Source organism: Ochotona princeps, chromosome 17, assembly GCF_030435755.1.
Source record: "Ochotona princeps isolate mOchPri1 chromosome 17, mOchPri1.hap1, whole genome shotgun sequence".
Lineage (NCBI taxonomy): Eukaryota > Metazoa > Chordata > Mammalia > Lagomorpha > Ochotonidae > Ochotona > Ochotona princeps.
This window is the reverse complement of record NC_080848.1, coordinates 46523469-46546857: the sequence shown is the minus strand read 5'-3', so window position 1 is coordinate 46546857 and position 23389 is coordinate 46523469. Positions and strand designations below refer to the sequence as shown.

Here is a 23389-nt window from a genome sequence, read left to right as displayed (position 1 = left end):
TTGCCACTGTGCTCATTTCGGCAGCCCATATACTAAAATTGGAATGATACAGAGAAGATTAGCATGGCCCCTGTGCAAGAATGACATGCAAATTCGTGAAGCGTTCCATATTTAAAAAAAAAAAAAAAAAAGAAATTGCCACTTGTCATGGCTGGTGTTATATCAGAATTGATATAAAGCCACTTCCTGTGATGCTGGCATCCATAGTGGCAGCAGTTCGTGTTCTTTTTAGACCACTTCTGGTCCAGCTCCCTTTTGATTGCCTGAGAAAAGCAGTAGAAAGTGGCCCACGTCTTTGGTCTTCTGCCTGGCCCCGTCCTGGTGGTTGCAGCCATCTAGAAAGTGAACCAGAAGCTATAAGATGTATCTATGTATCTCCCTCTTTCTGTAACTCTTCCAAATGTTAAAAAAAAATTTTTTTGCATGTTGAGTGTAAGCAAAATATTAAAGAAGCTTATGTGCACAGATACCTTGAAAAGCTGTTCAAATTGTTTTCCTAACTCCATGTCTGTGAGAGCAAATTCTCTTAATATAGACTTCAACCAAAATAACATAGCATAAGGTTGGATGCCAGCGCAGGTGCAGAATCCAGCTCTTTGCTGTCATGACTAATGTGTGGTTTACTTTTTGAGTTTTGAAGTGTTTGCTTCTTCCCTTTCAGGTATAGAGCAAGATGCCGTGAATACTTTTACCAAATATATATCTCCAGATGCTGCTAAACCAATACCGATTACGGAAGCAATGAGAAATGACATCATAGGTAAGCAGCACTGGAGGCTATGGGAAAACCAAACCAGACCGGACCTGTTTGGTCATTGGCTAAGAGAGTTTTTAAGAACATAGAATATAACAAGTGCTATTTCGTAGTCTGTTTCAGATGCTTTCTTGTATCTTTCTCTGACATGGTGGACTCACTTTCTTAGATTTGAGTCTGAATAGCAGCAGCAATAATAACACATTTATTGAACACTTGGTATGTCTCACAATATTCTGAGTATTTTCCATGGTTGAACTAATTTAATGTTCTAAAGAACTATGCAGGGTGGGAGCCTGGCGCAGTAGCCTAGTGGCTAAATCCTTGCCTTGCATAGGCTCCCATATGGGCACCTGTCCGTGTCCCAGTTGCTCCACTTCCCATCCAGCTCCCTCCCTGCATATGGCCTGGGGACGCAATAGAAGGTAACCCCAAATCTTGGGATCCTGTGCCCATATGGGAGACCCAGAAGAAGCTCCTGGCTTCAGATGGGCTCAGCTCCGACCATTGTAGCCATTTGGGGATTGAACTAGCAAACAAAACATATTTTTGTCTGTCTGTCTGTCCTTCTCTCTATACATCTGCCTTTCCAATAAAAATAAATAAATCTTAAAAAGAGTAATAACCATGTGGGATAAATCTGGATACTGTCTTACCAGTGAGGAAGCGGAAGCACAGAGGAGTCACGGACTCTGTCACAGGTCAGACGTGGCAGAAGGGATTGACAGACGTGCACAGCTCACCGCTAGGCTGCACTGGCGCTGCTTGGCTCACTGCGCGCTCAGAGCAGCCTTCTTTACGGCCTTATTCCTCTGCCCCCAGCCCCCAGCCCGAAAAGACTAGGTTACAAAAATCAAAGTGTTGGAGTAATGAGAGCAAATATAATTTCAGGACATTGCTTCCGTCATATATGCATATATGTACACGATGGTTCTCTGTAGGTCACAGTCAATAGTTTGAAAGCATTTACTGGTAGGTCAGAATGACCTTGGCATTGACTAATGAAAGTTTCATTTTTTCATCTAACAAATATTGTTATGTTTCCAGAAATGCTAATAGTTACTTTTGTATTTTTATTCATTAGAAATTTAGTGTTAGGGACGAAAAGTAAGGGAGGAAGAGAGTATCAATACCATTATGTTCTTAGAAAAGTATCTACAAATCACATTAAATCCGTTAAAAATGAATTCAGATTACAAAATACAAAAAGAGAAAACTTCATGGATTACAATAAAAAGAAAAAATTGTTACCCAGGCTGCAGCCAGGAAGCTGAAGCACCATGCAGGTCTTCCATGGGGGTGCAGGGACCCCAGTAGTTGGGCCGTCCTCTGCTGCTTCCCCCTGTACATAAGCAGGGAGCTGGATCGGAAGTGGAGGCGGGAGACAGCTTAACTGGGCCGTGCCGCAGTGCTGACAACCATAGGAACCTTTTCTCACACGTGCTACAGCTTTTTTTATTTGCCTTTTAATTTTGTTTTTGGTGTGTTTAAATAGTTACAAATTAATTTTACACTCTTAACTTTGTACTTTCGCTCTTGCACATATGCTTTGCACTTGATCTTAGCCAAAAGGCCGAGAATCAACTGCACACATGCTTTAAAGAAACTTTCTACCTCACACTGTTAGCTAAGTTTTCTTTAGTTTTATTTCAGATCTTTATTTTTATGCCCTTTTGGTATTTCCCATTGGGGTTTTAAAATGTGTGTTTTTAAATCCGGTGGGAGTGTAATGATTACTTTTTTTCTTTTTTACAGCAAAGATTTGTGGAGAAGATGGACAGGTTGACCCCAACTGTTTCATTTTGGCGCAGTCCATAGTCTTCAGTGCAATGGAGCAAGAGTATGTTAAGCTTCCTATTTTCACACTTTGCAAGGTTAATAGTTTTTCTGAAATGTAGATTACATGAATTCTATGAAAAATAAAATGACTTCTCGTTTTTATGTTATAATTCCTACATTAAAGTAGTTTGGGTTTGGAAGTCATTGCAAGGTGTTTGGGACTACCAGATAATGCATGTCTTCATTTGGGGAGCTTAATTTGCCTAGCACAGGCTTTAAGTTTAACTTGAATTTATTGAAAGTTCAGAGGGTTTTCAGATAAATGATTGCTGCATGTCCTTGAAAAGCATGTTTGTATTTATTCAGTACTTACTGAAAGAAAGCTTTACGTAAGATATGCTAGCTGGAATACTTCAAGGAAATTACAGCCTAATAAAAAAAATAGGACATGCTCTTTGGTTACTGTAATATGAGGTAGCTTGTGTTAAATATCAGTAAGAGGTGGGAGAGATTGCTTACAGGTCAAGGGATCAGAAATGGTATCACAAGCAGCGAAGTAGCCTTGACCTAATAAACTGTTTCAGATAACAACAGAGACAGAGTGGAAAGAGTCTGTGTGTGCCTGTGAAGTGCTTTCTTTGTTCTTCAAATTTTCCCTTTTTGTCTACTTGCAGGCACTTTAGTGAGTTTCTGCGAAGTCACCATTTCTGTAAATACCAGATTGAAGTGCTGACCAGTGGGACTGTTTACCTGGCTGACATCCTGTTCTGTGAGTCAGCCCTCTTTTATTTCTCTGAGGTAAATTCTGCATTTTCTTTCATGCTGTTAGAGCATTCCAGCCACTAAAGTGTAAATGCTGGGGGCCTGTCACCCGAAAATAGCATCCAGGAATGGGTGGTGAAGTTGTGTCTGATAGCAAGAGCACTTTACTGACATACTAATCAAATGAAAACATGAAAATTTGCTGTAAAACCGTTCTGTGAAAACCCAGCTAAACTGCTACTTATAAGAGAAGACAGTGCATGTTTCTCAATTATCTGGAGCTGTTTTAGAAACCATGGAGTTTGGCACTTTGGATTGCAGTCCACAAACAATTGCAGACTAAGCCTTTAAAAGCAAATTAGTACATTCCTCCTTGCCTCCTCATTTTCACGTCAGCTGTTTAGTTGGATTGCTCTGTGAAGCAGTTGCCACAGCCACTGAGTATATTCATCTCTTTGAGGCATAATTTAGTAGATAGATTTGTTAGGTTTCAGCAAATAAAATTCTTTTTTTTTTTTTTTTTTTAAAGACTTATTCATTTTATTACAGCCAAATATACACAGAGGAGGAGAGGCAGAGAGGAAGATCTTCCGTCCGATGATTCACTCCCCAAGTGAGCCGCAACGGGCCGATGTGCGCAAATCCGAAGCCAGGAGCCAGGAACCTCTTCCGGGTCTCCCACGCGGGTGCAGGATCCCAAAGCTTTGGGCCGTCCTCAACTGCTTTCCCAGGCCACAAGCAGGGAGCTGGATGGGAAATGGAGCTGCCAGGATTAGAACCGGCGCCGATATGGGATCTCGGGGCTTTCAAGGCGAGGACTTAGGCTGCTAGGCCACGCCGCCGGGCCCGAAATTCTTTTTTTAGTTAAAAAAAAGTTGCTCAGTAGCGAGAAGAAGGATTCCCCATCGCACAAGGCAGTTGCATAGACTCTTGTAGTCTGCCTCTTCACAAGAGTACTTACCCAGTGGACTTGCTGTTTTTCACCCCCTTTCATTGCCAAGTTTAAATCTGCATTTGTTCAGGTGATTATGTCCTTTGGATTGTTAGAAACAATCAGGTTTAGAAGGTTTGATTTGTCTACTCTTTGTGAGAAATTACTGTTCCAATTCACTGAGTTTCTCTCCAACTATGTGGTTGTTAATTCTTTCTAAAAACGTTTGTTTTTAATGTTTCAATCTCAAACGACTAAGTTGCTAACTAGTGTTAACTGAAGAGATAGATCTTTTTGGGTTTTGCTTATGTTTTGCATTTTAATACTTAGGGCTTATAGTTCGGAAATGGTGAGAGAAATATGTTTTTAAACTTATGTTCACTTTTATATTTTTTCTTCCTAGTACATGGAAAAAGAAGATGCAGTGAATATCTTACAGTTCTGGTTGGCAGCAGATAACTTCCAGTCTCAGCTTGCTGCCAAAAAGGGCCAATATGATGGACAGGAAGCACAGAATGATGCCATGATTTTATATGACAAGTGAGTTTAGTTTTATAGATAGATGCCTTTAACATTTGACAGATATTTATTAAGAGTTTGTGTGTATCTAAATAAAGGTGAATAAACTCTTAGGGGACAGCGTAAAAACTGTTTGAGTGGTACATTTATAACTTTCAGGGGCAGGGTGTCTTAGGATGAACCTCCTGTTGGCTTTATCATAGCAAGACAGTTTGATGATATGGCGCTCAACGGGGGCTTTTGCAAAAGAAAAATTTGATTTGGATCCTCAATTTGAGTTTCACTAACCAGAGAAGGCATACATCCTTGGGGAAACGACCCTGTGCAGAAGCTTGCATGTAGGTTACCAGAGCAATAAGGAAGGTGAAACCAACTGGCATCGATGATGTAGGGACTTCAGCATCTATGGATTACGTCTTGTATCTTGTGCAAATCCACGTTACTAAATGAGTAACAGTTTTACATTAGTTTTCACCGAAAACAAATTGAGAAGAACCTCACAGTGAACAGTGTTGAAAACATGTGGTCGGATAATTGAACTGACTGTGAGCAGCTCCTTAACTTCTTTAACTCCCCTTACTGGGTAAAGAGAAGTCATTTGTTGCTTGTAGCTACAAATGAGTGCTAAGGTGGTAACCTGATAGAGAAGAATTGCCCAGTTGTTAGAAGGGAGTTCAGAGCATCTAGACCAGTGGTTGCCGAGCCTCCAGGTGTACAGGCTCATGTGCGGGCTGCGTGAGAATCTCCAGAACGCTGGTTAAAAATAGGTTCCGCTGCCGCTCTAGGAGACTGACTCAGCAGGCTCGAGGTGTGACCCAGCAGTCTATTTTTGGAAGACATGCCAGGTAATTCTGATGAGTAGCCAGATTAGGGATCTAGTCTGATTTTCCTGTCTTGTAGATAAGGACACAAAGGCCCAGAAAGGTATGGTTTTCTCAGAGTTGCAGGGCAAGTTAGCAGCAGGACTTAGACTGGAGCACAGTTCTTAACATTCGCTCCAGTCTTTATTCTAATACAGCATATTTGTGGAAGATATTATATAGGAAACAATAATTTATGGCTACTGGAATAGCATAAATAAAGAGTTTACAATGTAGAAATTCGAATCCTGAAGGGATATTTTTCAACTTAGTTGCAATATGGGAGACTCACTTTTTGTTATAAAAATGCTGATTTCAATGAAGAGTTTCCTTTATGCTAAAACGGAATAGTAGCATTATTAAGGTCCTGGCTGGAGCTTGCTCACCACACAGAGCAGAGACCACGTTCACCACACGATCTCATTTTCACCTGGAGTGCTGTTGGGAGATGAAGATTGCCATATAGCACACTAGCATGGGCATTTTTCCAGTTAATTATGCCAAATTTGACCTTTAAAATCCCTGCTTATATTTTATAATTGCATCATCACAATCTTGTACCATAAGCATTTCTGTGAGACAAGAAACAAACTTTTTTTTTCTGCTTTTAATACCTTTTAATTGTTTTCATGTCATCATCAGCTTTCCACAACCCTAACTACATTATATCTCCTCAGTTAGAAATCTTTGGATGGACACTGTTGATTGTTTTTCATACTACATCATCAGCAATTCCTGTAGGTTCTGTCTGAATGTGTCATATCTATCCACCTCACCTGAAGTGCTATCATTATTAATTTCTTGCTGTTTGCTGCAGTTGCCTCCTAGCTGTGCTGGTATGTTTTCATTGTGTCCTATACGTTTATCTCGCCTGGTCTTGTTTCAGGGGAAGTAGCCATGCCTTACTTTCTTGTAACTTCATTTCTGTGTGCTAGGTGCTGAAGAGTGAATAAGCATTCATTCAATGTGTAGTTAGTTTCTCTGCCTCAGTTTTAACTTCACCCTTCCAGCTTCTTAAACACCATTAGAGCTGGCTAGGCAAGAGCTAAAATGATTGGCAAAAGATAAGAAGGAAACGAGTTAACCCAGACAGTTTAGAGCAAGTGGCAATCAATGAGTCAGGTGATAGCAGGGCTGTTGTCACCCAGCTCTGTGGCTGTGGGTCTGCAAGCTCAATCATGTTGCCTCATGTAAGATTCTGTTTTAGTACCCCCTCCCCAAATTGCTGCTGCTTGCTATGGAATTTGGTTTTATTTTGATTGTCTACCTGCCATAGGTACTTCTCGCTGCAAGCTACACATCCTCTTGGCTTTGATGATGTTGTCCGGTTAGAAATTGAATCCAATATCTGCAGGGAAGGTGGGCCACTCCCCAACTGTTTCACAACTCCATTACGTCAGGCCTGGACCACTATGGAGAAGGTAACCAAGAACTTGAAAAATATTCAAATGCAACAACTTTTACTGCTGAAACCCAGAATATGTAACGTGAAACAACCAAACCTGCAGGCCAGTGGAAAGTTGAAGCAGTGTAGCACAGTGATTAAGAGCACAGGCTTTGATTTTGAATTGGTATGTGTTAATCTTAACCTGTTGGGGGGGATTCGATGACCTCTGGCTACTGAGTTCAGTTATGAATGCTCTTTTCTTCATCTTTGAAATTAAGATAATATGATTAATTACCTCAAAAATATTTTTTCATTGCTTTTTGAAGAGAGGCAGATAGCTAGCCACAGCTCCCATCTGCTGGTTCTCTCCGAGAGGCCTGTAGCAGCCAGGAATAGAATCCAGGTCAAGGCTGTGATTCAGGAATGGAAGCCAGCTCTCATGTGGGCACCAGGAAGGTGTTTGTTGGAGCCATTACCACTGCCTTGAAAGGGTCTGCATGACAGGAAACTAGAAACAGAGCCAGAGCTAGTTATCAAACCCACGCACTTTGGATTTGGGACATGGGCGTCTTAACTAACACAATGTTACAGTAAATACCCACCCACCCCTTCACCCCCAAAGGTACTCTTAGGGTTAAAATGACATGTGTAAGATGCTTCTTTACATACTGTATATAAAGAAAATGTTAAATGCAGCAGGTGTTTGCCCTACAGTTAAGATGCCTGTATGCCTTATCGGAGTATCTGGGTTCAGTTAGAGTCCCACTCAGACTTTTGATTCCTGCTTCCACCTAATGTCAACTCTAGGAGTCAGTAGGTGATGGCTGAAGCAATTAGATCCCTGCCAGCCAGCACAGTTGGGAGTATTGATGGAGTTCCAGGCTCTCTGTTTTCCATTCCCCAGCCACTGCAGTCATTTGGGGAGAGTACCAATATATGGAAACTCTCTTTACCTCTCCAAAAAGAAATAAGTCAACTACTGCTATTTTTTTTAATTTTAATTTTCTTAAATTTTATTTTCAGTAATTTTTACATAGTTGAGAAGGATGCATGCCCATGTAGGACACTGATTAGGGTGGGAAAGGTTGAGGACTAGAGGAGAGTGAATGAGACCATTGTTTCTAATTTTCTTTATCTCCTTCCTGTATCTGGGGAAGGCAGAGAGAAGGGGAGAAGCCACACCCAGCATCCTAAATGCATCAGTACCCAGGGATGGAGGATGGCCACTCAATGTCATCCTAGGGTCCCTGATGTGGAGCTTGTTCTGAGGGTACTGCTCAAGTGGTTTCAGTAGTTCTGAAATGCTGTTGATTTTGTTGATCCAAGGATGAGGGGATCCTTCCAAGGTCCATTGGCTGACTTAGTCCATCTTAGGGTCTTCACTCAATGGATGCTTGCTGTTAATGCTTGACTGGGAGAATCATGCAGTTTATTGCTGTGGTACTAGAGGTCCTCTGAAGATGCCGGTAGACTGTCATATATCCCATGTACATTTGGACATGTCGTCCACTGCACTATCTTCAGTAGCTGAGGAGACCCAGTTCTGACACATGCACTCCACAGCCAGACCAGAGATACTGTACTTCTCCCTGTGGCTGGAGTTCGGAGTCTGGCAGTTCAGTTGGGGGTCAGGGAGGTCCCCAAAGAAACCTTGTCTGAAGTGACCCCCACACCTGACTCTATGGGATCTGGTTCAGTCCATCAGCCACATCAGCCTACACACAACACTTGTGTTTGCAGTTGCTGGATCAGTTCTGTCTCTAGCTCCATCTCTTACACAAACCAATGGATGCTACAGCTCAGCCCAACCCTAACCGCTACACACTTGGCCCTCATGTACACCAGCAGGAACTGCAATCCAGTCGCAGCAATCCACTAACACCCCACCATAACCTGTCCCAGTCCTGGTTCCTGCACATGACAATATGTTCAGCAAACTGGTCCATCTGTCCCACATCCTATTCGGCTTCTGTATATACCAGTGGGTGCTACAGCCTAGCTCAGCCTAACTGACCCCACTATCTAGCCCACATTTATGCTGGCGGGTGCTACCACCTATATAGCCAGGTCCACCCTCAGCCCTGCTTCTCCTGCACACCAATGGGAGCTGCAGCTACCCAGTTTTCCTACTGGGTCCACTCCATCCCTGGATCTTGCATTTTTCAGATAGTTTTACAGTCTGGCTTGACAGGACTTTCCCCTACTCCCAGCAGTTGCCAGCTGATGATGTGGCGAAGCCTGTCCAACCTGCACTCCTTCTTGCTCATGCATGCACCAGTGGATACAGTTGCTTAGCCCAGGCTAGCTCTATCCCTAACCCAGCTCACAGGCAGGTTAATGGATGTTGTAGCCCTTCCTAGCCTGATCTTGCCCCTTTCCAGTTCTCAGGCTCACCAGCAGGAGAAGTGGCCCAGCAGGGAATTTCTCTCTCCCCCCACCCAGGTGTCACATGTGCTGGTGAGCGCTGTGACTTAGTCTGGCGTGACCTGCCTCACCCTGGCATTTGCTGGTGGGTGCTGTAGCCTGGCTCAGTCTGGCCTGCTGCTAGTTCCAGTTCATGCTGGTGGGTGCTGTAGATAGCCTAGCCCAGCCCAGCCAGTTCTCAGTCCTGGCCCTAATGCAGACTTGACTGGTGTTGCAGCCAGACCCAGCCTGTCCTGCACTCTGTCCTGGTTCTTGCATCTGCCAGTGGGTATTATGAACTGGACCACCTGGCCCACCCGCAGACCTGACCCCTACATAGGCTGGCGGGTACCATAACCTGGCCTGGGCTGGGCTGCTCGTAGTCTTGATTCTTGTGCCTACCTGCAGGTACTATGTCCTGACAGAGAAATTCCCTAAAATCCTCTGTCAGGTCACCTTCCAGTGGCAGATTTCACGCACACTCTTTAATCCTTGGCCCAGCTCCTGTCCTGGTAGATACAGCAGCCTTGCCTGACCGGCCCACCCCCATTCTGGCTCTTACTGTTGGCTGCTACAGCCCAGGCACCCCTGGTTCACATGCCAGCACAGTCTGTCCCACCCTGCCTCTCCCATCCCCATGTTGGCCTTTGTGTGTGCTGGTGGGTGTTGTTGCCCGGCTCACCCAGCACACAACCCTTGAATGCACCTGAGTGCTGCAGCCTAGAGTATCCCAACCTGTTCCCAACCTCAGCACCCATGAGTGTTGGTGAGTTTCACAGCCTGTCATCCCTGCCAGCTCTTGAGCAAACCAGCTGGTCTGGCAGTCCCCCACAGAATCTGCTCCCAGACCTGGTTCTTTTGCGTGCTAGTTAGTGTCATGGTCCTGTCTGATGTTGTTTACACCCTGCCCCAGTACTCTCTGGCGATTGCTGTGGTTGAGCCCTGCCAGGCAGGCCCCCCAGCCATGGCTTTTATGTACACTGGTAGGTGTTGGTTGATACCAACAAGCCCAGCTCAGGTCTCTCATGGGTAGGTGCATTGGTTTAGCCATGAAAAGTCCTGAGGTTACCTCCTCTGAGCCACCTGGTCTCAGCCCCCTCATTTACCTGCAAGTGCTCTGGAGCATGCTGTATCCTGGTTGATGAAAGTCCCCCAGAAGTCACTCCTCACCTGCCACATTTTCCCTCAGCAGTGCTGCCTTCCACACATCCCTATTCCCCCTTCCTTAAGCAATCCGCACCCTGCCCCCCGCATGCCTGTGAGTGCACACAGATCCCTAAGTCCAGTCACCCTGGGGCCTTGCCTGCCTTCCCCGGGCTCACACACACTACGGAGTGGGTCCCTAAATCTTGTCTGGTGGTCTGTTGTGCCAGTGTGTGTCCCCCATGTATCTTGGGGGGTAAAAAAAGAGGCAACTCTGCTGGCACACTAGTATAGGTAACACAAATTTGGCATTAACCAGGCTCAGGATGCCTGCCAGCTATTGGCTGCTCTTCTCCCAGCAGCATAACTCTTGCCTAGGTGCAGTGTAACCCAGGCAGTTGCCTAAAACTGGGGAGTCAGCTACTGTTATATGTTTTAAAATCAGTAGATGTCTGTAAAGGGCAAAGGTAATTTGCGGATTATGAATGGTTGGTTCTAATGAACTGGAGTAGATGTAACCAGGAATTTTACAGAGCCAAGACAAACTTTTGGGATTATGTTACATGGCGTTTGTATACAGAGGGGAAAAGGATACATTGAGGAGTTATGTAATATCATACATGGAAATGGGATTTTAGATTTTAAAAAAGTATGTATGGAAAGCAAGCTATTTGTGCCAGCACAGTGGCGTAACAGGTTGAACCTCTGCGCACAGCACCAGCATCTGATCTGGGCTCTGGTTCTAGTCCCAACTATTCTGCTTCTGATCCAGCACCTTGCTCATGTGCCTGGGGAAGCGTTGGAGGGTGGCCCCAGTGCTTGGAGCCTTGTACCACGTGGGAGAGCCAAAAGAAGCTCCTGGCTTCAGACTGGCCCAGATCTGACCATTGCGGCCACTGAGGGAATGAACCAGCTGATGGCAGATCTTTCTGTCTTTCCTTCTCCAACTTTGCCTTTCAAATAAAAATAAATCTTTTTAAAAATTACAATAAAAAATCATTGGAAAGCTGATAGTAAACAATATGTATCAGCTATTTCCCAGGAAAAGTATTTTTTGTTGATTCAATTTTTTCCAAATTTAAAGATGTATAGATCTGCACGTTATAAAAAATACTAAGTTTTTTGAGTAATAAAATGCATAAAAATAAAGAGAAATAGTTCATAGTAATATGTGTGTAAAGAACTTAAACTAATTTTAAGAACACTATTGGACACACAGTGTGCTACGGTGGGTTAGGCTATGGCTTGGGAAACGAATCCTGAGTTGAAAGTCCCTGCTCTTCCACAGTTCCATTTTAGCTTCCTGCTGATGGGCTTACAAGACAGTGGATGGTGGTCCAAGTTCTTGGCTTCTTGTCACCCATGGGGGAGACCTGATGGAATTCCTGGCTCCTGGCGTTAGCCTGGCCTAGCCTAGGCTATTATAGAAAGTGAACCAAAAGACAGAAGATCTGCTCTGTTTTCTCAGTTTCTCTACCTTTGAAATAAATCTTAACAAAAAAGAGGGGGTGGAATATTACCAAGACCGTGGTAGATAATGGGAAAAAAAGACATGAATGATTCATTCAGTACATACTTTTGAGTGTTCATTTGCTGCTTGTGGCTATTACAGTGATAAAGAGAAAAAAATACAGTTTGTACCTTTCTGGAGCTTGGTCTATAAAAAGAAGGCACATTTTAAAGACAGACAATTATTTCCAATTGTGCTAACTGCTTTGAAGGAAAACTTTGTCATAAACAATGCATGTAATGAACATGGGAATTTATTTAGCATCATTAATAGTTACTAATTGAAATTTAAATATCTGTACCATTGGGCATGTATTGACAATGATTAGAGAAAATACAATCTAGTTTTAGAAAGCCTTTGTGAAACTAAAACTTTGATAAATTTTTTTTTATGTAAGTTGATTAAGTTCTTTTGAAGGCTAATTGGCCAAATATGCTGAAGTTAATCTGCGTCCTACTGGAGTGCTTGAAAGGTTCTGGATGACAGCTGAAGTTTTGGGCTCCTGCACCTACAGAGGAGTCCCAGATGAAGCTCTTGGCTTCGGCTTGGCCCTTTCCTGTCTGTTGTGAGCATTTAGGGAGTGAATCATTGGATAAAACCTTTCTTTGTTCTCTGCCTTTCAGATTAGTCTTAAAATTTTTAGCTAACAATCAAAATCCTTTTAAATTATCTTGAAATCATTTCAAATGTAAAAGTGAGTATATATACAAAGAAAAGCAAGAAAAATACAGTTTCAGGTTATACCCACTGTATGCCTTCTCCTCACCATTTCTAAATTTTTTATTTAATTATTTTCATCTGATTTGAAGATAGGAGAGACAGAAAGCAAGGGAGCTTCCATCTGATGCTTTATTCCCCAGATGTCCACAACAGTCGGGGCTGTATCAGGCCAAAACCAGGAGCCTGGAATTCAGTCTGGGTGTCCCACATGGGTTGCAGGGCCCTAAGTTCTTAAAACATGACATGCTGCCCCTCGGGGCACAGTAGCAGGAAAATAGATTGGAAGCAGAGGAGCCTCGATGCTCTAATATAGGATGCAGGCATCCCAAGTGGCACAGTAACCCCCATGCTCGACACCTGTCCCTGCTCACTAACAAGCACTAATGTCGGGGAGGGGAGGGAAGGTGGGAGCTATCAGTAAGCTCTACAGTCTGTGTTGCGATATAAGCAAAATTTCCCCGCTTTCATGTCAGGTGCAATAGTTTCATGACGAGTGTTTTTTTTGCTGGAAGTGGTAGGCAGGGTGACATGCAACAAAATGGCACACAGTAATTTTATATACAGTGCAAACTATGCAAAAGGATCATGGGCTGTAACAGAGAGTGAAACATTTGTGTGAACTAGTGGGCTGTGGATGGAAGTTGATTTAAAGTGAAGTCTTAGTTACATTTGATTTCAACCTTAAAACAGTGATTTTCCTCTCTTTCAGGTCTTCTTGCCTGGCTTTTTGTCTAGCAATCTTTATTACAAGTATTTGAATGATCTCATTCACTCTGTTCGAGGGGATGAATTTCTGGGAGGGAACGTTTCACTGATTGGTCCCAGCCCCTCAGGCCCTCCTGAGGAGTCGCACCCCGGCGGTCCCGACAGCTCTGCTTCGCAGGTACTCATTGACATGCAGCTGTTCTTAGCAGAAAAAAGCACTACAAAGGAAGCAAATCCTTCCTTTCAGACATCGATAACTGATGCTAAGTAATGGAAAGAAATAAAATTACTATACTTATATATTCTAAGCATAGTATTGTGGTGAACAATATATTATAAAGATGTCATATTGTTTTATTCAGGACATTTTTCTGCTTGGTACTGTAATTGTGTCTGTTAATAATAAAATGATACGAAATACATTTATAGCCTATAGAGAAAATGTTTTAAGATTTTAATAACAAAATTTAAGATGACATTTTTGTGAAAAAATTGAGTGGACCTCTTAAGGTTTCTGGATTTTGTATTTTAAGATCTTTTGGATTTGTTTTGTGAGGTGCTTTTTATTTTGTTCGTTTTTGAGGGAATGCTTTCATATATCAAACTTTGAATGGTTCTCCCCAAAATCATAAAATTGGGACATTCCTGAGACGAGATCTAAGGGGGCATTCACTAGTTAACTGAGTTGATTAAAGCCACACAGTCCATAGTGCAGCCTGAATTATTCCCCATGAAGTGTACTTCACCAAAAGCTTTATCATAGAGCATAATTGTTTTCTCAATCCTGTTGCAAATGACATTTTGAATTTTTTGATACTGCTTTTAAATTATGTTTTCTTTTTTATTATTGCATTAAAGGAGTTCTACTCTACATATAAGTCTCTTATCAAATAATTGCTTTATAAATATTTCCTTTGAGTTGTCTTTTCACTGTTTTTTTAAATAGATTTTTTTTAATTTGTAAGAGTCACAGAGAAAAAGAAAGAGTTTTCCATCCATTGGTTCCCTCCCCACATAACCACAACATCCAGAGCTAGGCTGGTCAAAGCTGAGAGTCAAGAGCATCTTTCAGGTGTACCATGCGAGTAAATACAGGAGTCCAAGGGGTTGGACATCCTCTGCTGCTCTCCCAAGTCCATAAGCAGGGACTTGGATCACAAGTGGAGCAGCCAGCACGCTAACCAATGTCCATATGGAATGCTGACACTGCAGACATAGGATTAACCCACTGTGGCGCCGGCCGCTCTCTTTCCTTCATTGATCTAGTGCACCATTGACTGAAAGTGGCTTATGTGGGCATCCTTGCCTTCTTTTTCCATATATCACAGAGTTTTCAGTGTTTTGTTTTAAGATTAATTTATCTTTATTACAAAGTCAGATATACAGGAAGGAGAGACATAGAGGAAGATCTTCCATCCGATGATTCACTCCCCATGTGACTGCAACAGCTGGTGCTGTGCTGATCTGAAGCCAGGAGCCAGGAACTTCCTCCAGGTCTCCCACACGGGTGCAGGGTCCCAAGGCTTTGGACCGTCCTCGACTGCTTTCCCAGGCCACAGGCAGGGAGCTGGATGGGAAGTGGAGCTGCCGGGATTAGAACCAGTGCATTCAAGACGAGAAGGTTGGCTTGCTAGGCCACCGTGCCAGGCCCCTTTCAGTGTTTTGCTTTTCACTATGATGTTAGGTGTAAGATTTTATAAATACTCTTTATCAGGCCTAGGACAGTAGTAGCTTTGTAGCTAAAGTCTTCCTCTCCTTGCATGTGCTGGGATCCCATTTGGGCACCAGTTCATGTCCCTGCTGCTCCACTTCCCATCCAGCTCCCTGCTTGTGGCCTGGGAAAGCAGTTAAGGGCAGCCCAACACCTTGGGATTCTGCACCCGCATGGGAGACCTGGAGGAAGCTTCTGATTCCTTGCTTTCAGATAGACTCAGCTCCAGCCATTGCAGCCACTTGGGAAATGAACTAACGGATAGAGGATCTTTCTGTATCTCCTTCTTGTGTAAATCTGACTTTCCAATAAATATAAATAAATACTCTATCAGATTGAAGATGTTCTCTACTATCCTAATTTCTTTCCCTTTTAGTCACAGAAGGGGTTGGATTTGTCACATGTTCTTTCTGTGTATGAGGTTTTATTCTATTGATACGATGTGTCACATCAATTGATTTTCAAAAGTTCAGTCAACCTTGCATTTCTGGGATAGATCCCAGCATGAATGAGTTCACCTTACTAGTGTTTCGATGTGGGTGCTCTGTCTATAAACACTCACAGAAGAGCTTGTAGTCTATACTTACCTTATGGTGTCTCATTTAGATGTTTGAATAACCAGTCTCAGAGTTAATTTGCTTTATTCTGGTGTCTTTCTTTTTGATGTAGCTGTGTGTCTTAGAGAATGTTCCTTTTTAACAGATCAAGACAGTTTCTTTCCCCATAGAATGTTCTGTAACTCTGTGTTTCATTATTTTATAGAAGATAAACCTTTGCTGTAGCTGTTAAACTTATTCTTCTGTTATTTCAAATAATGCTGTAACGAATAATCATATATAAGTCATTCTTGCATTAATGGTGATACTGTCTATAATTGGATTTCTGGAAGTGGAGTTTCTAGGTCAGCCTGTAGCTCTGTATTTCATAAAAATTCCAATTCTGACTGACTTGTTGTGGGGGTGAAGAGTAGGAGGTAGAATGCTGGAGATGGAACCTGCTGTCCTCAGCCAGTTGTTGAGAAAGGTTGTGTAGCTGAGAGTAGGGAGCGTTTGTGTGTGCCTGCAATGTTGGACTGTGTGTTTATTAGCAAGATGCGTGCCCGTAGGTATTTGCACCCTGGAGAAAGGGTGCCTGGCAGGACAGCACGTTTGTGGGAACGTATGTCATTAAGCGTACAAATGAGTATTTTATGCGTTTTAATACCTGTGCTTTCCCTCTGTAGTTATAGTTTGAGGTTACATTTCAGAATTGTTGCCATAAAATATCTTAATAGTCAAAGAGTTAAGTAAAAGCTTGTGTGCTTCAGACTCCAAAGAATATTTTGTGCGTATCTATCATATTACAAACCCAACACTGGCCTATTTCCTGATTAACAAGCTAATCATCTTTGTTTTTCCTGTAGTCCAGTGTAAAAAAGGCCAGTATTAAAATTCTGAAAAATTTTGATGAAGCAATAATTGTGGATGCAGCAAGTCTGGATCCAGAATCTCTGTATCAGCGGACATATGCAGGGTAAGCTCATTTCATTTCCAAAAGTCTAAACAATTTTGCACCTTTTTCAGATGTTATTTAAATATTAAAATTTTTCTACCTTATTGTGTGCTTAGCACTTCCACGTGCATGGTGCAGTGTACACGACGGCTGGAAGTAAGTTCTCTAGAGTGACTTCCTGCGTTTTTCTCTTGGCCGTCAGTTCTTGCACTGTGAAGTGAGAGTAATTTTACTTCATTGACTTGTTGAGTGGATGAAATTGAGGTAAAACATGAGAAACATTTAGAATATTCCTGACGTCTAGTAGACACTCTGTAAATATCACTTCTGGCATGTACAGGTACCGCCCACAGCCTTGTACAAGTTGGTGAGTGACAGTGCATTGTAGATGTTTCTTGCACATTTCATTTGATTTCACATCTATTTTAATTTTTTTTTAAAGATTTTATTATTATTGGAAAGCCGGATATACAGAGAGGAGGAGAGACAGAGAGGAAGATCTTCTATCCGATGATTCACTCCCCAAGTGAGCCGCAACGGGCCGGTGCGCGCAGATCCGAAGCTGGGAACCAGGAACCTCTTCCGGGTCTCCCACGCGGGTGCAGGGTCCCAAGGCATCGGGCCGTCCTCCACTGCTTTCCCAGGCCACAAGCAGGGAGCTGGATGGGAAGTGGAGCTGCCGGAATTAGAACCGGCGCCCATATAGGATCCTGGGGCTTTCAAGGCGAGGACTTTAGCCGCTAGGCCATGCTGCTGGGCCCCACATCTATTTTAATTTTAAAAGATTCATTTATTTTTATTGGAAAGGCAGATTTACAGATAGAAGGAGAGACATAGATCTTCCATCTGCTGGTTTACTCCCCAAATGGGTGCAATGGCCAGAGCTGAACCTATCTGAAGCCAGGAGCTCCCACACAGGTTCAGGGTCTCCAGGCTTTGGCCATCCCCTGCTGTTTTCCTAGGCCATCAGCAGGGATTTGGATCAAAAGTGGAGCAGCCATGACATAAACCAGCACCCCTATGTGATGCTGGCACTTGAAGGTGGAGGATTAGCCTGTTCACTCACAGCACCAACCCTTGAGTTCATATCTTAAGCTATTTCAGTCTATAAAACAAAAATTTTTTTAAAGTATAAAAAGTGAGTGAAATGTCATTTAAGAATTAACTAGATTGTCTTTTAGCCTGTCGCGAAAAGGTAGTGATCCATAGACTGTGCCACTGATCACAGATGAAATCACAAAATCACCTCCTGTGTAACGGATTGGTGACAGCAGGCTGTCCTTGACCTGAGTCCTAGCAGTACCATAGAAAAGGGTCTTAAGTGGGCTTGATTGCGTTCTTCAGAAAGTGCGCATGAATATTTGAGAGACTGAGGAGTCTGGAAAATGTTTTGAAGAAAATAAACGGGGCTTTAGCTTCATTGTGTCTGTCAGGTACACTTAAAGCTAGCTTCTTCCAGTTCTCCCCTGTACATGCAGGGGTCTACAACCTTGGGTCTTCCTCTGCTACTTTTTCAGATCATTAGCAGGGAGCTAGATCAGAAGTAGAACTTGAAACAGCACCCATATGGATTGCTGGCCCTGCAGGCAGAGAATTAGTTTGCTATGCTACTGTGCCAGCCCTAGAAATAGGACTTTGTAAAAGTCCAGTGTGTCTGTGATGCAAGGCCATCTTTGCAGGCTGAATGGGGTTCCCAGTCCTGAGGAACCACACATCTATTCTCCAACTTGCAGGTGTCTATGCTCCAGATGAAACTGAATTCTTCTCAGGCAGAGGTTGCTTGTGTGTACAAAGCAAAGAACAAACGCAGTGACTCCTGCAGCAAACCTAAGAAAACCAGAGTCATCTGGGGAAAAGTGACTCATGCACACAGAAATGGTAGCATGGTTTATGTCAGACTCCAGAGCAGCCCTCCTGCAAGGCCACAGGCCTCTGGGCACACCCTGTGTGTCATGCTGTGTCCACCCGAGAACTTAGAGTACTGAAAAGTAAATAAAGGCCAGCTTCTTCCGTTGCAAATCATGCCTAAAGAGGGATGAACAGATCCTCTGGCCACTGATTTACTTCCCATATGACCCCCAACAACCACATGGGCCAGGCCAAAGCCAGGAGCCGAGAATTGTAGCGAGTCCCAAGGACGGGAGCCATCTCCCGCTGCCTTTCCAGGGACATCCCTAAGGGTGAGGAGTAGCCAGGACTTGGACTGGAGCTTGGGCAAGAGATGCTGGTGCCATCACAAGCTGTGGCTTAACTGCATAGCCTGACACTAGCCTTTGTTTGCTTATTTAATGTAAATAGTATTACACTGCATTCTGTATGTTGTACTTTGCATTCACAAGTCTTAGAGACTTTTCTGTGCTATTCTATACCTGATTTTAACTGTGCTATGGTTGAAATATGTAACATAAATGAGACATCAGATGTCTTATTGTAACTCTTATTTTAAAAAGTATTGCGTTGTGGGTTCTGCCTCTTTTGCATGTTTCGATATTAATCAGTATGGCAAAGGACTTCTTTTTAAATATGCTTCTTCGTACCAAGAGGCAGTTTTAAATTTTGGTAAATCTTCCCAGTTTGCCTTAAACAGTATGTATATCTTTTTACATTTTCCAAACCAGTAATACTTTGTCAAAACTAAGTAATAACAAACTTTAGCATTTTTTCCAATCTTGAATAACTGCTAGAGCAATTGAGTTCCTTTTGCTATGTTTATTTGATTTTTTTTCTATTAATAAGTTACTTATCTTCCCATATTTTTGGTTGTCTGATCTTAATAACTTTTTATAATGCTATGGTTTTGGAAATTATATCATTGGCTGATAATATCTTGAAAATCAGACTTTTTGTTGTAATTTTTTTACCTTTTAATTTTGCTTTATAACCCTATGGCTTTGTAATATTCTGATCATTGTTATAGTAAGTCCTATTTTTGTTTCCTCTTTTAAGAGGTTATCTTGGCTATTCTTGTGCCCTTCCTCCTCTGTGTGAACTGCTTAGTAATGTTTCATATTTCTTAAGCATTTTGGGATTTTGGGTAAAATTGAGACAGCAGTTATTTTTCTTTCTTTGGAGGAAGGTTTTGTTTCAAGTAAGTCCCACTTCAGATAAAATTGATCTTTTTCTTTCCCTAACTTTAGAAATTACATTCTTTTTTTTCGTCTTATTTAGGAAGATGACATTTGGAAGAGTTAGTGACTTGGGGCAGTTCATTCGAGAATCTGAGCCTGAACCGGATGTGAAGAAGTCAAAAGGTTGGTGATGTTTTTCTACTCTGTATTGAGCCTGTACTCCCGTTACTTAAGGACTGTAAGTGGAGGCCCTATAATGTTTAAATTAGTGATAAAACAGCGTCCGTCCTTGTTTGTGGGCGTAAGTGAGTCAGGATGTGTGAGCAGGGCTCTCTGAAATCTCTGCTGAGTCAAGCTGCTGAACCTGCTTCCCCGTTACAGAGGAAAGTAAATATGAGAAATGTTGGTTGCCTTTTTACTTACTGACAAAACATGCAAGCTCCAGCTAGATTTCTAATTTATTTTGAGAACCTTTATTAATAATCATTTCCTCAGAATCACTTAAAGCTATTTTGAGATATGTGTGGGAAATATGCAATGTTGAAAGTCAGATCTGTATTCACTGTAATCCGCCAGAGTGTTAGACACAATCTATGCATTAGACATAGAAATCTTTTCTGACAGATGTGTTCTCTATGGTTGATTTTTGCTTAGAAACAGTTGATTTACATAGGAAGTTTGGGAGGGTAAAAATTAATTCAAATGTATCTGTTACATTGTTTTTAAAATGAAACCATAGTTTAGTAATGAACTGTACTACATTGTTTCAGTGATTGACAGTAAACTAACAATGCCGCAGTTAAGGAGATAACCTGTTTATTCACATAATTAGTGTAGGTTGTATTTTGACAGAAAAGTCTCAGTTGGGTAGAATGTAAAAGACTGTAGGAAAGCTCTTTCAGGAAATAAGTTTTGAGTTCCTCTCTGTGTATTCCACTCTGTATTCACTGGACAGCTCAGAGGATAGGAGTCTCGTTGCCAAGGAACTTAGAGTGCAATAGTTCTGTGTCTTGGGTTGAATGAAAGGTGAACACTGGGAAACAGTGGTGGCCTTGGAACAGGGGGACGTGTTACACGAGCCCAGTGAGGAGTGGCCAGAATAGATAGTGCAATGTCACCAGGTACCTTTTTCCTTTCAAAGGTTTATTTTATTTATTTGAAAGAGTGAAATGGAGAGAGAGATCTTCTTGTAGCTCGCTCCCCAGCGCTTCAGCACTGGCCCCATTAGGCAGCTTTTGGCCTCCAGTTATCAATAGAAAAGGTCTGAACTGTTTTTGCTTTGATTTCTTGAGTTGGACTTGTACCTCTGACAGCTCACAAAGAAATGCTGCTGTTTCAAATATGTAGGTGTTGAGTATGTGTCACTTTGTTTTGTTTCTTAAGAATTAAGGCATATTATGAATAAAAATACTAAAAAACAAAATTTTCCCCAAGAAAAAAATCTCTGTTCCTTCTACTGACTGTATTACTCACTCTAAAACACAGTGGAATGCCTGGATTGCCTCTAAGTGCGTCTCTTCTTTGTGAAGAGTATCATTACTGCATGTTCACATGTGCATAAATGTAAAAGGGGAGATACGGGGCTCCTCTTCAGAGCTGGCTGTCAGGAAAAGCCTCACTGAGGAGGCAGCATGTTGGGAAAAGGCCTGAATGCGGCAGCAAGGTCAGTCCTGCAGTATCTAGAAGAGTGTATTTGGTGGAAACTAGAGCAGGTAACTGAGTGTGGATAGCTTGGCTGCAGTGGGGTGACCTACAGATTGAGTGGGAGAAGGTGGGGGAACTGAGTGTTGGAGATGCATTGCAAGTTGGAGTCGACAACTTGTGGTGTGGTGTGGTGTGATTGATGTTTTAAAGGGATTGCTCCAGCAACATTTGGGAAGGTAGAAGTGACGTCTGAGGAGCTGGGAAACAGAACTTCTTCGCATAAAGTCTGAGTCATAGTCTTAGGTGTTTGTGGGCTAGGCTGGTAAGTTAAAATAGCCACATTTGGATTACATTTCAAGGTAACGGTGACTGGGTTATTTTCTCTGCCAAGTAAACCCATCAATCAAGCTACTTACATTATTAATTTGAGGTACCTCTTCCAATCTCTCCCACCTTTTCTCTCATTTTTTACAAACTAGAAGTTATGCCTAAAATCTTAATGATTCGAACAATACATTTTTGGATAGAGCATATCATAGATATTGTTGTCTGTGATATTTTTTAAGTCTACCTATATTATATATTGGTGTATACTTATATGTTTAAGATATTCCCTTAGAGTATACATAAAATATTCAGATGAGTAATTTTTTATTTTTTTTGTTATTCCCTTTACCTCTTTGTAAATTTTCTTGCCTTAAGCTTACTTCACTGCTTAATTATCTGCCCTATCTCTTCCACCATGCCTTCCTGTTGCCCTTGAAATAAAATCTAGCCTCTTTGCTGTGACCTGCAAATGTTCCTGCTAGCCTCTACAAGTGTAACCTTACCTTGAACCACTCTTCCTTCTGTAAACTAAACCCTAAACGAACTCTCCTGTTTTTGTTTTGCTGGGGTGTCTTCCGTTTTCACTCCTCTACCCTTGCTGTTTGCTGTCACGGCTTTTACACAGCGACTGCTTCCTTCCCATCTCGGTGTTGCCTCTTCAAGCAGCCTCCCAGCCCTGGGATCTGAAATCCTCTGTATCAGCATGCTGCTTCTCTTCCTCCTCACTGTCTGACTGGCTTGCTCATTCACTTGCATACTTACTTTTGGTCTGTTTGATGACTGCACTGTTACCTCAGTAGTGGTGTGATTTATCTTATTTGGTATTATACTGCTAGTTGGTAAAATTATGCCTTGCACGTTACAGGTACTTATTAATGAGTATTTATACATCAAACTAATTAATCTTAAGTTTTCATTAACATTTGTGATAAGATTATGGGCCATATTTATATCCAAGAAAAACTCATTTTAAAACTTGGTTGCCTTTTGCGCACTAATACAGATAACCCTTCTTGGGCCATAGTTAGTGGCTGTTTGTTAGCATTTTTTAGCTCTCAAGCTCTGAGATGATGTATCTGTGTAGGCACCTCCCTGGTTTACAAGTGAGGAAATTGTTATTCGTTAGGAGTTACACAGCAGCTGAATAGCAAATAAAGGGCTTGGCTTCAGAATAGTCAGAATATCTTGTCTATAGTTGTAAGCCTCAGGTCCTCTTTCTTCTACCTTTCTGTTTCTTTGGAAACCTAGTAATCAGACCTGGAGAAAAAGACTTAGTTTTTAGAAGAGTCTGAGAAACCTCATTCTGTTTCAAGCAAGCAAGGCAACTTAAGTGAAATTAAAAGCATGTAATAGAGGGCTGACACCTTGGCGTAGTAGGCTGAGCTTCTGCCTGTGGTGCTAGCATCCCATGTGGGTGTCAGCTTGAGTCCCAGCAGCTCCACTTCCAATCCAGCTAATGGCCTGCATAAACAGTGAACACTGGCTCAAATCTCTGAGCCCCTGCATCCTTGTGGGAAACCTAGAGGAAGTTCCTGGCTTCTGGCTCTGGATAGACTCAGCTCCAGCGACTGCATCTGCCATGAAGTTGAAGCCATAGGATAGGATGAGAATCTTCAGAGAGATTGTGTTAAAGAAGAGAATGTTAACAGTAGAACCCCAGAGAGGCTGCATGTTA

General features: G+C 42.3%; 1 protein-coding gene and 1 non-coding gene across 2 annotated transcripts in view; both read left to right on the top strand.

The window, feature by feature from the left end:
- The window catches only part of AKAP10 (A-kinase anchoring protein 10), a 61621-nt gene that overhangs the window by 35944 nt on the left and 2288 nt on the right, over window positions 1-23389 (top strand). The window contains exons 5-12 of the mRNA XM_004599305.4: window positions 662-760; window positions 2510-2594; window positions 3208-3331; window positions 4630-4766; window positions 6882-7026; window positions 13478-13651; window positions 16587-16696; window positions 19844-19926. Of these exons, the coding sequence (XP_004599362.2) occupies window positions 662-760; window positions 2510-2594; window positions 3208-3331; window positions 4630-4766; window positions 6882-7026; window positions 13478-13651; window positions 16587-16696; window positions 19844-19926 (957 nt within the window). The remainder of the gene's footprint in view (window positions 1-661; window positions 761-2509; window positions 2595-3207; window positions 3332-4629; window positions 4767-6881; window positions 7027-13477; window positions 13652-16586; window positions 16697-19843; window positions 19927-23389) is intronic.
- LOC118759685 (U6 spliceosomal RNA) lies at window positions 9-115 on the top strand. Its single transcript, XR_004996343.2, has one exon. It is a non-coding gene; the product is annotated as a U6 spliceosomal RNA (small nuclear RNA).